General features: G+C 46.3%; 1 protein-coding gene across 3 annotated transcripts in view; it reads left to right on the plus strand.

The window, feature by feature from the left end:
• INPP5A (inositol polyphosphate-5-phosphatase A) overlaps positions 1–13,893 on the plus strand; it is a 237,685-nt gene that overhangs the window by 138,410 nt on the left and 85,382 nt on the right. For all 3 annotated transcript variants that reach the window (XM_086752447.1, XM_086752448.1, XM_086752449.1), the window contains exons 7-8: positions 1,734–1,786; positions 8,626–8,745. In XM_086752447.1, the coding sequence (XP_086608573.1) occupies positions 1,734–1,786; positions 8,626–8,745 (173 nt within the window). The remainder of the gene's footprint in view (positions 1–1,733; positions 1,787–8,625; positions 8,746–13,893) is intronic.

Here is a 13,893-nt window from a genome sequence, read left to right on the forward strand (position 1 = left end):
ACCTTGACAGGCTGGAGAGGTGGGCCCGTGCCAGCCTCATGAAGTTCAACCAGGCCAAGGGCAAGGTCCTGCACGTGGTTCGGAACAATCCCAGGTACAAATACAGGCTGGGTAGAGAATGGATCAAGAACAGCCTTGAGGAGAAGGACTTGGCGATGATGGTGGACAAGAAGCTCAACATGAGCAGGCAATGCGCCCTTGCGGCCCAGAAGGCCAACGGCATCCTGGGCTGCATCAAGAGAAGCGTGGCCAGCAGGTCGAGGGAGGGGATTCTCCCCCTCTACTCTGCCCTGGTGAGACCCCACCTGGAGTACTGCGTCCAGTTCTGGAGTCCCCAACATCAGAAGGGTGTGGAGCTGTTGGAGAGGGTCCAGAGGAGGCCACGCAGATGCTGAGAGGGCTGGAGCAGCTCTGCTGTGAGGCCAGGCTGAGAGAGCTGGGGCTGTTCAGCCTGGAGAAGAGGAGGCTCCGGGGAGAGCTGAGAGCGGCCTTCCAGCACCTCAAGGGGGCTGATAGGAAAGCTGGAGAGGGACGTTTGACAAGGGCCTGTAGTGGCAGGAGGAGGGGTGGTGGCTTTAAGCTGGCAGAGGGCAGGTTTAGATCAGACGTGAGGAAGAAATCCGTCCCTGCGCGGGCGGGGAGGCGCTGGGGCTGGTGGCCCAGAGGAGCTGTGGGTGCCCCGTCCCTGGCAGTGGCCAAGGCCGGGCTGGACGGGGCTGTGAGCGCCCTGGGCTGGTGGGAGGTGTCCCTGCCCAGGGCAGGGGAGGGAACTGGGTGGGCTTTACGGTCCCTTCCACCCCAAACCGTTCTGTGGTTCTATTTTGGACTTCAGAATTGCATGAGGCCTGTCAGTTCACAGAGGTGTGTAAATACATCCAGCCGGGCTCTTCTGGAGGCAGCGCCTTAGGAAGGGCCTGGGAGAGTGACGCTCCTGACAGAAGGGGATGCTGTGCTGTGGCTGGCGCTTTGTTCATAATAAGGAGCTGCAGTCTTCTGCTACAAAATCACTGGCATAGTTCTGTAGGCCTGCCTTGCGCAATCTCCATTGCCGTGGAACATCAGCCTGCCCCGCGTTCGTTGTTAACCGTGAATAAATCGGACGCAGAAGTGTGTCTTTCTGTGGGAGGCTGTAATTTATGGCAGTGGCTTCGGAGTGGTGCTGGAAAATCCTGTTGCTGTATCATAAGTGCCATACGTTGGCACGAGCTGATTTGTGGCTTTCTTGCGGACGCTGCAGTTTTGATAAATGTAATGTTTTGCCATTATTTAAATTCTCCTTAACTTTTATAGAAATATTGGGTGGGTTGGCTCAGCAGGCGAAATAGCTTTCTAGCAGATCTCATTCATTTTAATTTGATGTAAATGTCTGATGACATTTTAGAGTGCAGGTAAAATTACGCGGAAGCAGACTTTTGTGCATCGGCCGTAAGAAGTTGCTGGTTTAAGCTAAGCATAAATGCGGTTGTGAAGCTTTCCTAATCGGTTATCTTTCACCTGGAAACCACTACCAGGACTTAAGTTAATTGCACACGTAAGTTTATAAGTGCTGCAGGACCAAAACCAGACATTATTCCAGGATTTCTAAGAGGCACAATATAAGTTTTCAGGGTCCCTCGGTTGGTTGTTAGTTACAGTGTATGGAAGAACTTTGTTTTATTTGTTCTCCAAGTACGTTTCGCTTCCACAGTAATCTTTTACTTAAGATGACTGATTCTTGTTTCCTTATTTTTCAGTGCAAGTGGTCCAGAAAAGGTTTCATTCGAACAAGATGGTGTATTACTGACTGGTACGTTGCTTCTTCATTTCTGGTTATGTTATGTTCTGTATGTTTTTGTGTAACAGCTATTGCAAATGAGTTATTTGTACGTAGGGACTGGTCTGCTCATAGAGCAGATGGGTTCCAAGGCAGTTGCTTTGTGCTGTGACTGGACACGTGGTGCTTGGTAAGTCGTAATAACGCATAACGAAAGGTGATGTTAATGTTCACGTGTATGTGCAGTTAGCATGGGATAGTTCAGGTCATAAGCACCCTCTCAGTCAACCATGGTGAAAAAAGCCTGGTGTCCGTGACCAAGGCCACGGGAGTCACGGCATGGCGCTGCGGGCGGCCCCCCGCTGCTCCTGCCCATCACGCCTGATGCAGCCGAGGCTCCCCAGTGTCTCCCTGGGCCAGGTGCCCATGCCTGGGCGCATGCAGTCCTCACCCTGGGATTTCTGGGGAAAAAGGCTGTTCTCTATGGACTCTCTGAGGCAGCCCTTTCAGCCCAGTCCACTTTCTGCTGAAGTTAGTGGAGGGATCCTACTTTTAAGGAACATAGCTTTTTAAAACCAGTTCCTCCTATAGCACTTTTACTGGAACAGAACTTTTTGTTTGTTGTATTCAAGTCGAGATTCCCGTTTTAAACCCAAGGCATGGTCCTGTTCTCTGTGAGGTTGCTTATTTTCATCCTAGAGCAGAATAAAGCACACAGCAACCACTGGTGGGGTTGGATGGAGGGGCGCAGAGAGCAGGTGGCACGGCTCTTACTGCTGCGCTCACAGGCCACCGAGGAGACGTCCCACCGAGCAAGACCTAAAGTGCGATGTACCTGGCTGTGCTCAAAGCAGAGAGTGTGCTGTGAAATCTGCAGATAAACCAAACATTTTTTGCTCTGGGGATCATCCAGCAGCCTAGAGAGGTGGGAGCTGAGGGGAGCAGAGAATGATATGAGAAGAGAAGCTGGACACCGTTGTGGTGTTACGCGTTAGATCACTGTCTTTGGCAGAAGCAGTGCCAGCTCGTGTTGGCAAGAGGTGTATTTCATAACTGGCGCTCTGTACCATCTGTGTTGGAAAATGCTGTCTTTAGTAACAATAACAGTAGTGTATGGTGGGAAGAGCAGCTGAAAATTTTCAAAATTTTCCTTGTCTTAACACAAAGAGAGCTGAATAAGCCCACAGATGGTTCAGATTTCTCTTGTCCTACCTGGACATCTTTTTACCATTTGGCCATAGTTTTGGTTTTTACTGCTTATTTATGTTATAGTCGCCTAAATGTATGTGAATGCTCAACATTTTTCGCTTCCTCCTGTGGTTGTTTCACGTCCTAAAATTGTGAGTTTGATTTTAAAGTCTGATGAATGTTCACACAGGCTGAACAGTGTTCTTGCTTGTTTGCATAAGTAGGTTTATTAGATTAAACAAACAGTCTGTGAAAAATGAACAAGCAGCAAGTTTTCTCCTTTTGCAAACTTTTGACCGAGAAATCAGGCAGGCAGCCATGGGATAACACAGGTTCCTGTTAATTTTTCCAGATCCATATGACCTGGCTTGTAGTTGCAGCGGTAGAGATCTGCAGAAGCAGGCACTCGGCACCAATAGCTAATCTGGCTTTTCCTCTTGTATCATGACTTCCAGGTTCTGTCTCTCCTATCCTCTTGGACTTCCTCTTTGCAGGAAAAATGATGTGAATTTATTTTTAGGCCTTTCAAGAAAAAAGCATTCTTCAGAGATGAATATGAAGGAGATGTTTTCTTGCAGGTGGATGTCAAAAAAGGGTAGCTGTTGGAAGGAGCAGTCGGCAGCTAGGTGTTCTGATAGAGAACGTGCTGTGCGTGCGTCTCCGAAGGGTGTGTTGGGAAGGAGGAGCGGGAGGCTCAGAGCTTTGGTCTGTAACGAGGTGAGCTGTGGTGGTAGTTCTGTGTCTGGGCTAGTCTGCAGTTGTGATCCACACCACCTAACAAGATCTCAGGTGTTTCTAATGAGAAGTTGAAGGGGCCGGTTGCCGTGTACAGTTCCTGGAGAATGAAAGTGAAATATTGTGGGAAATACAGGGGCTTAGAAAATACAGCTGATTAGGCCTAAGTGCATAATTGCTCTGTTCATGGTATGGTGAGTGTTTAAACTCAGCCTTTGTGCATATGCATGTGAACAAAGTTCTGTCCATTTTCATAATCGTGACTTTTGATCTATACATCTCTTCATGCTGAAAGTTCAGTAAAAATGTAGGCAGGAGACTTCTTGTTAATGCTTCTGTGTGAATCCTTGAAGGGAGCTATTAATTTTTCCTGCTAGGAAACATTATAGAATGTACTTCATGCCAAAAACAGAAGCCCTCCGAAAACCCAAAACGTGACCTTACGAGATTTCAGAGAACTGTCCTCTTTCTCTGCCGCTGTGATTCAGTGATCTGCCCCAGTTGAGTTTCTCTGGGAATCCAGGTTTTTCATATCCGTTATTCTTCATGAGCTTATCTTCAGTGTGAAGATACCTTTTAATGAGCGAAGAATTAGGGAATCTTGGGCCACCCAGAGATTTCATGTTAGGAAAAAATGAGAGAACTACATAACTCCTTGCGCTTTTTTTCCCACCTTTTTTTTAGTATCTTGAATATAATTGGGGGGGGGGGGTGTTTATTTCTCTTCCAGTAGTTCTCAGTGTCATTGTGTTAACAGGTGCGCGATAGTGCCCTGAGTGCATTACAGTCGTAAATGCAGTTTGCCTGTATAGTTTATGCTTGTTAGGGAGGGTGGAGTAGAGAATACATTTATGAAGTGTGGGTATGGCACCAGCCTGGGAATGTTTGCAAGTATACTGGTGGTCAGAATCAGCAATCAAAATTGTTTTGCTATTTTAGAGAAAGTAGGATTGCAATATTTAAGTCAGGGAAGTGCAAAGCAATTGCCCTTTGAGATGAGATTTCAAAAGCACAAATGCAATATTGGGAATAACTGACTCATTACCCACGCTGTAGAAAGGGATCAAGGGAGAAGAGATTGAATATAGCTCATTATTATCTTCCAGAGATGTATTAATAGATACATCATACGAAGGACATGAAGGGGGGAGGGTATGGCAATTATTTAATTGAGTGCTGCCAAGGCCTTTGACAGAGTACTCTGTCGTCTTTTGAGCGCTGTGCTTTGGGTAAGCTGGAAAAAGAACATGAAAGTCAAGAATGGTAGGAGTTGAAGAAATTTGGCTCGCCACATCTGGGAGACTGATTACTCTCTGTCTCCCCTACAGAAAGGGCAGAAGGAAATCAGTTTGATTTGCAGGAAAACAGGTAATAAGATGAAAGTTTCAGTTTAAGGACAGGGAAATTGTGGGTGCAAGGTCCTTCATTAGCAGATTTTAAGAACAGGCAGGTTTTGGGCATGTGGGGATGGGTTGTAGATACCTTCACACAGGAGGTGAGTTCGTGACGTGAGGTCTCTGCCTGTGCTACGGGAGTTCTTTCTGTTCGTCCTGCAGACAGGAATGGACATCTCAAGCCGTCATCTCCAGATTATGTTTCGTAGTTATGTACTAATTATATATCCTAATACGAAGGTTAGTAGGACCACCTTGTTGTCACTGTGAGTTGATTCAGCAAGATACGCTGTTCCCCGTAGCCAAAAATACCCACTGGTATCTTTGGAAGAGGCCTTCATGCTGGCTGCGTGGTGACCTATGTATCTGTGTCGTGCATTCGCTTTTTCGACTGCCATTGCTTGCTGGGTCCAAATCTCCTCCTGCCTCCGTCCTGGTCTGGGGAATCTCCCTGCATACAGCTTGGGGTTTCTGCTTGACACCTCTCTCTGCCAAAGTCTGCTCCCACGTTCTCGCTGGCAGGCTGCAAACTCCTGTTTGAGTGTGAGGTCTGTTTGCCTTCTCTGTTGTTTTGATCTCCATGCCGAGCTCTCATACAAGAGATGCACAGGACGAGTAATGCAGAGTCGGCATGATGTAGCCATTTGTTCAAATTAAAATGCTTAGCTCCTATAAAAGAAAAACTGTTCTTTAAATCTGAAATACCAGGCAAGGGGATGCAGTCAGATGATGGGGCTGAGCTGTGGTTCACCTCACAAAGGCGACCTTTAATTAGCAGTAAGGCAAGGGGGAAGGCGCTGAGAGGACATTCAGTGGATTTTCCAGAAAGAGGCAGCTTGAAATCCACGGGTGGCTCTGGGCTGAGCCCAAATGGTGTTCATCAGTGAAGTGCAGAAAAGAGAACACGTTCTGTTCCTTCAGTAGCGCCTCTGCATTTATCCTAAGGTGGAGAATGCATGGATTGGGGCCCTTCACAAAGTCATTGGGATGTGTCTGCAACTACTATTGAAGACAAAGAGCTGCCAAAAGAGGGTACAGGCACAAAATACACTGGCAGGGCAGTGCTTGGCTGAGGAGCATTTCTGTAGCCACCAGCATTGTTTCAAGGGGTCTCAGACAGGAAAACCAAGAACCCACGTCTGCGGAGGGGAGCTGACAGATCCTTTGTCCATGGAGTATGCCTGAGCTGCCAAGGACAGGAGTGTAGGAATGTTATGGAAGCATATGGGACAGAGATTAAAACAGATCTGGTGTCACCACCCCCGTCCTGCCCAAAAACGTCAGCGAGACTGGACTTGTGTTAGAGCCGGGACAGTTTCATTTTGCCTCCGTTCTTTCCGTAGTGTCTTTTCTTATTTCAGTGCTGGCTGCCCTCAATCAGCTACAGCCAAATTTGCCAGCATTTCTTCTGAGTGTGAGAATAAAACATTTTAAATAGCCTTGTTTCTTACAACAGTCCTCTAGGACAGACGTGCCTCTACTCTGCTGTGTGATTTCTGTTTCTTTGTAGAATAAAAGAAGTTTAAAGAAATAACTCAGTTATACCCAGGAAACTTGTTACCCTTGTCAGTCCCGTGCTAGTGTAATAATTATTACCAGTGTGCATGGAACCTACCCAAAATGTCTTTCTTGAAACACTGACCTACGTTGTGCCCTCAAAGTAAAGTGCAGCAGCTTTTTTAGCAAAAATAGCAGAGTTAGCATGTCGGAGCTGTGGGGCACACTACTTTCTGCAGGTGCCGGAGGACCTCCTTTCCAAAACGCGACATTGTCGGTGCTGTCCCTTGAGCATCCCTTTTGGAGCCTCACAGGAGCCACCTTTCCTTCAGTCCCTCGGTGCCGTATGCAGGCGTTCCTGCACGCGCTGGTTTGGTTGAGGGCGTTTTGTTGGGGGATGCTGATATCATGGTGTTAAATGTGTGTGAAAAGAAGATTCCAAGCTTTCTGGTTTCATTGTGACTCACCATGTCCCGTCACCAAAATAGCATAATAGCAAACCAGTGAGACAACAGGGTTTTTAAAAATGCAGACCAGGCCTCTAGGACACCAAAAGCCACCAGCAGAGCAAATATGAAGCAGAATGCCGTCTTGGACATTGCAGCTGGATAGCCTTCTGTTTGCCACCCAGACGTGTCCTGTCTGTCCCAGCCCAAAGTGACCTGAGAGCGGCCTTTCGATGTAGAAAGGGTCTTATAAAAAGGAGAGAGACTTCTACAAGGGCCTGTAGTGACAGGGCAAGGGGCAACCGTTTTAAACTGGCAGAGGGCAGGTTTAGATCAGACGTGAGGAAGAAATCCGTCCCTGTGAGGGCGGTGTATCAGCAATCCTCGACTGCTGCGTGTTCCTTTCTGGAGGGCAGAGCTCCCGGCATTTCCCCCTTGGGGTTATTTCCTTCTCGGGTGCACCACCAGTAGTTGGTAGAGGATGCCAGGACGATGGGCTTTGGATGAGCGAGCCTGCACCAGGTGAAGGGACTGCTGCCTGCCTCCCCGCCTCACTGCAGATCAGCAAAGGATGAGTTGATACCCCTGATGTTCAGGTTAGGGAACAAAGCTGTGAAATTTTACAAATTTTACTGATTTTCTGAGAACTAACTCCTCATCCAGGTCCTATGTAGAGCAGCTGAGGGAACTGGGGCTGCTTAGCCTGGAGAAAAGCAGGCTGAGGGGAGACCTCACGGCTCTCTACAACTGCCTGAAAGGAGAGTGTAGTGAGGTGGGGGTCGGTTTCTTTTCGATGTGACAAGTGGTAGGAAGAGAGGAATCGGCCTCAGGTTGTGCCAGGGGAGGTTTAGATTGGATATTAGGAAAAATGTCTTCACTAAAAGGGTTGTCAAGTGCTGGACCAGGCTGTCCATGGAGGTGGTGGAGGGATTTAAAAGATGAGGTGCTTGGGGGCATGGTTTAGTGGTGGACTTGGCAGTGTTGGGTTAATGGTCTTAAAGGTCTTTTCCAACCTTAATGGTCCGACGATTCTGTGATCCTGCAGACACAGTCCGAGTTACACAGCCTGTCCCCTCTTCCCGACTGGAGGTGGTGCGCGGAGTGACCACTGCTGTCTTGGCGTTCTCCACGCGGGACAGCTGAGGGTTGCGGTGATATGACTTAGCCTTTAACGTCTGTAACATTCTCCTGTCAGTAGCTTTTCATTTGTTTATTGCAAAGCCGCAGTTCTACTAGGTATTTAGCTACAGCTTTGTAAACTTGAAATTGTTTGTTTACACATTCAATTTAAAAAAAAAATATTTTAGTGAGAGGGTACTGGTTGATTTCTGTGAATTGTAACTAACAAGTAGCTTTTCATTTTCATATTACGCATATTTTAAGCAAAAGCCTAGATGTGGTCTTACCTGTGCGTGAGTTGTCATAAGTTTGATGATAGCTTAATGTGCATTTTCTGATGATGATAGCTTAACGTGCACAGTCTGTGTGAGTAAATATTAAGGTAATATAAGAGAGAATACAGTAAGTGTTACTATGTTGAATGTTTTGCTGATGCAACAAATGTTTTTTTCTTTTATTCTGAATCATTTTATTTTTTTCCTTTTTGTCATAGTGCCTTTGACTTGGTAAACATTCATCTTTTCCATGATGCTTCCAATTTAATTGCTTGGGAAACAAGCCCATCGGTTTACTCAGGAATACGGCATAAGGCTCTTGGCTATGTACTTGATAGGTATGTATTAGCCTTTCCTAGCCTCTTTCAATCTTCTGTCTTCATAAGCAGTGTGTAAAAGGTATTTTTAAAGGCACATTCAGAATTGTAGAGATTTTTATTCTGTGAGCTGAAAATGGTCACTTGTCATCACAGTTTTCTAGAGGGTGCCAATTACAGATCAGTTTGACACTGACTCTTTTAAGCTAAATTACTAAGGTTGGAGAATCAATCTGAGGGCACCAGAACTTGTAAGCCAGAAAGCAGGTTTATTTTTTAAATGTGTGTGTTAGATTAGCTTCTTTTTAGTCTGCATGAAGTCAAATAAAGTTGCCGCTCAGGTACGTTTTCAGTTACAGAATAGCAGAATAATTCCCATTGGGAGGGGCCTCTGGGAGTCTCTTGTTCCCCCTGCTGCGAGCAGGGCTGACTTCAGCACCCCACCAGGTTGTTCAAGGCTTCTCCAGCTGAGCTTTGAAAAGCTCCACACACGGTGATTTGCAGCTTCTCTGGGCCACCCATTACTGTGTTTGCTGCCCTCATTGTGAAACTTTTTCTCCGTAATACCTGGTTAGAATTTCCCTCAGTGTCCATCGCCCCTCATCTTCTGGTGCACATTGTGGAGAAGTGTCTGGCTCTGTCTTTTCTGTAACTAGCAAATGGATAAAGCCAGCAACAAAATCCTCCTGCAGCCGTCTTTTCTGAAAGGTGAACAAATCCGGCTGTTTCAGCCTCTCCTTGTAAGTCAGGAGCTCCAGCCCCCTCAGCGTTAGACCCCGCGGTGTTTCAGTCTCAGTACTAGCGGGGTGCAGCAGGCAGCTCGTCTTGGTCAGGCAGAGCACAGCACTTGTGTGCGGTCATCGCTGCTGTTAATAACACCGTGGTTTGTAACGGTGTTACGGAGTTGATTTGTCTGATGGGTGGTACAGTGCAGAAGATAGTCCTAAAAATACTCAACAATTTGCAGCTGCTCTAATTAGCGGTCATAATAACTAGTAAGTCATTAGTCTGACTAATAAGGTCAGAAAAAAAGACAGCTTTTTCTTGAATAAGGAAAAAATTATTTCTGCATGGACATATATGCCCATATATATGTATTGGCAAAGTAAACATGTATTTCTCTTTCAAGATGCTGCTTGACTTCATGTTTGCCTGAGAAATAAAGCTTTAAAGTATTTCTTCAAAGCAGCCGTGGCATCCACTGCGATGTGTAGCATGAGATGGTGCTTAAAGCAAACTGCTTAGACTGGAAAAAATAAAAGCAGAGCACTTTACGTGCTGTTTTCCTGCCCCGATCCTTGGTGTCCAGCGGCCCACGGTGGCGTGCCGTGTGTCGGGGCTGCCTGCAGCAGCGGTGCCGTGGGTGCCGGTGCGTGCCAGGCTCGGAGAGCTCTCTGCAGCAAGACCCCCGAGGAGCACAGGCCTGCTGCTGCCCTTCCCCAGGGCAAAGCTTGGGCAAGGGCCGCTTGGCTGGTCTTGCTGTGGGGCAGCGCGTGCTGGGGCGTGGGAAGCGCCAGCCCGGCTGGCAGGTGCTGAGCCCCGTCCCAGCGCAGACGGGCGGCGGGACCCATGCCGGTGACGAGGGCTGGCGCGTTGCCCGTAGCTGAGGGGAGGGCAGCGAGCGCCGGGCCTCGTGGGGAACTGTGGCTTCGCACAGTGTAGACCTGGTCGAGGGGACTGAGAAGGGAGGACAGGATCGATGTCTTTTCTTTCTGGCATTGCTTGCAGCCTTCCCTCTGTGTGGCAAATGCCCTGAGGAATTCCACACTGGCAAGAAATGTTCCCTCTCATCGCTCTCTCCAGCAGCAGCCTGGAAGTTAAAGACAGTCCTCACCCAGATTAAGTTATGCGTTGAAAAGTATCTTTGTGTATGCAGTGTTGTCATTTTTCCCTGTGTAGATTTTGACTGAAAAGGTTCTGAAATGTGGAATGGAGTATAAATAGGTTTTCAGTCACTTTCTATCCAGAGTTTTATTCCTTTCTGTAAGTTTTCTCTTATTTACAGACAGGCAGATGTTTTAGCAAGAGACTTCTTTTTCCACTACGTATAGAGAAGTGCTTTTCCCGTGCGCCCCAGCAGAGGGCTAAGTAGGAATTTCATCAAGATAGGCATTTATTTTCACTTTTGGGGGCGATACAAGGATGAAGAGGAAAAATGCAGTGTGTCTTCTCTTGTATCACTTGTAAAACCTGTTCAACCCATCAGAAAACACGGGAGGCACTTGGAAGGTTTGCAGATAGGTAGCATGCGGTGGTTTATAAAAGGTCCCTTATTTAGGGATTTATTTTATTTACTCGTTTAGAGATGCAGTAAAGTCAGGATCTACTCTCGGTGCAGTCCAAGACACGGATTTTTGAGTTCTGTTAGATAGGACAGTGTGGGAAAGGCCTATCTTTATTCCATTTTTTCTTGGCTCCATTGGTCTCCTCTCCTTCTCTTATGCTTTGCGTGAGGGAACTCTAGCAGAGCTGTATAAACCTTTTGCGTTATTTATTGCGCAGTTGTTTACAGCATACAGTGTGCCTCATTAGCTAATTTTGGCTTCGGACCTCCCACGATGCGCTGGCAGGGGTAAGGTAATAAGAGCGTAGTATTAGTGTCAGCCGCGGGTCAGAGATGTCATGGTGGTATATCATTAAAATGTGACACTGCCAAAACTGCCCCGGCTCCCCTGTCCGTAGAAAAGAAAACCTTCAATTTTGGGTTGCGCGCCACTCCTGTGAGCTGGCATTCAGCTGAATCGCTCATTTTGAGAGAGCAGCCAGCCGCAGATCCGGACCTCCATAGAGAAATGATGGGCTGGCTGGCACAAAAGGGGAGTTCTGTAGGAGCAGTGAATAATGGGAAGCCCCTTTCATCGGCACTGCTAACCTTTTGGCAGCCACCAGCAAACTCTATTCTGATCTGCTGATTGGGGAGGACAATACACTGGAGCTCGCGGTGAATGAATGCTGCCACCAACAGTGTCCCCATTCAGGGGCTTTTGGGAACCATCTTGGGCCATTGTCTGCATCACTTCTTCAGACGGTAGGAAAAGGGAAAGTGAGAGCGGCTGTGGGGGAAAGTACTTCTTTTCTTGGCTTTAATCTCTCTTTAAAGCTTCATAGATCTACATTTCCAGCTGAGCCACTGGAACTATGCAGTGCCAGATAAATACAGAAGAGAGGGGCTTCAAACTGGGCTTTCAAATCCCCTTATCTGCATGAGCTAATAATGCAGATTTAGTGCTGTTAGAAACAGAGACTGATAGGTCTTTTCCTTTAAAGCCTTTAAACTGCTAAAGAGCATTTAACAGCAATGCAGTTCAAACCAGAGAACAATGCTGAGAAGGAAAACAGTTTAATGAGCTAAACCTCCACGGAATGAAGCAGAAACACCTTCTCACAGTTGGCTTGGGTCACTGTGGGAGCGAGCGAAAGCGCAGTTCTGTCCCGGCCGCATCTTTGTAAACACGGATTAAGTACAGCCTCTCCGGGTAAGGGAGAAGTTATCACAGGAGCTGGGAGTACAGAGGAGAAAAGAGTTTGCAAATAAGGCTCAAATTAATTCGTTTAGCTGTTGAAATCATCAGGGAAGTTTGTTTCCCCCAGATTATTCCGGCTATAGAGTTTTAACACATAGGCACGAAGCTGCGCGGCATTTCTGAATTACTGAGATGGAGAGGGATGAGAGCGGAGAAAACAAAGGAAAAAGCGTCAGGTGAATGATTCAAAGCTGCCGCTGAAAGTTTTCTCCTAAGGGAATCCGTTAATAATCGTAATAACGTTTTGGGAGTAGAAAGGTTTGATCTTACAGTGGTGTTCTGCTGTCATTTAGCTTTAATAGTGTTAAAAATGAATGATATAGCACGAAGAAAGCTTATAGAGACAGTTAGCTGGTAAGTGGTGAGCCAGATTGTCTTTAGCATGTGCCGTTTAGCAGTTGTGAAGAAAAATGTGGTGTTAGATAGACTCTTTAAAGACTGAGAGAGTTGGAATTACACTGGTGTTAGGCAAATATTTGCCTGTGTATTTACAAATACGTATACAGTGTACATGTGGAAAATTGGCTTGCGAGTCAGTCTTTGTCCGTGCCGATGTAAAGCCAGTCTGAATGCCCAGAAGTCAGTTACCTTGTTAGACACAGCTACCGTCAAACTGACTCTGCTTTATAAACGAGAATAAGAACACCTGCTTTATATTTAGTGGGGAAAAAAAAATTCTTCTGGGTTGATTTTGAATAACTCGCATGTGCAATTAGCCCTATTTGCATAATACTTGCATTTTTGTATTTTCTAAAGTTGGAGAGTTAAAGCTACACATGAGAGTAAGAAAGGAGGTGTAGTTTACATTTTAGTTCGGTCATTCTTACATCTGCTGTAATTAACGCTTCTGCCTATGTCATATTAATCAATCATATTAATCATCCACACTTGCTGGGGAAAAGCGTCTGCTGAATGTAATGGCCTGGCCGGGGAGTGAGTGGAAGCCATAGTGCAGGGTCCTTTAAAAGTGTTAGAAGGGAGTTTGCGGAGGAGCAGGACGTGAGATGTTAGCCTGATCCTGTGGTTCGTGGTGTGCCGGCCATTTAAACTTCCTGAAATTATCTAGAGCATTCAGATCCATAAAATGAATGTGTTTTTTTTTAAAGAGAGTGACAGTGCTCTTCTGTTTTCCTATTGAAATGTTCCCTGGCCTAGTTCAACAGAAACATTTTTACATTACAACTGTGAAATCTTGGCATAAAGCTCCCCTTTGTGCCCTTCATTATTTTCTCACAAATATAGTCCATTGTCACATAGCTGAAGTTAATTTGATCAACATTGGGACATTTAACTTTTATGTCCGGTCAAAGGAGCTGTTTCATGCTCATTTTGGGTATTCAAAAGAAATGATTGCCAGAAAAATAATGTTACTATTAACAATTCAGAGCAATTAGTTTCCCAGGGAGAGGCGATGTGATGCACCGGCTCCACACAACTATTCTTTGTCATTTTATGGATGCTCATCAGTCAACTGTCACATCTTCTCAAAGACCCCTCCAATCTAAATGTTTCTCTTTGGGCTTTTCCCAGAACTAGCAGCTGAATGAGCAAAAGAAAAGCCACTTAGTTTCTAGGCAAAGGAAAACTTCGCTCTAAAGATCTGGGGCATTTGAGAAGATCCGAGGAGTAGCTCGCTTTCAGGGGA

This window comes from Chlamydotis macqueenii, chromosome 7 (assembly GCF_036417535.1).
Source record: "Chlamydotis macqueenii isolate bChlMac1 chromosome 7, bChlMac1.mat, whole genome shotgun sequence".
Taxonomy (NCBI): domain Eukaryota; kingdom Metazoa; phylum Chordata; class Aves; order Otidiformes; family Otididae; genus Chlamydotis; species Chlamydotis macqueenii.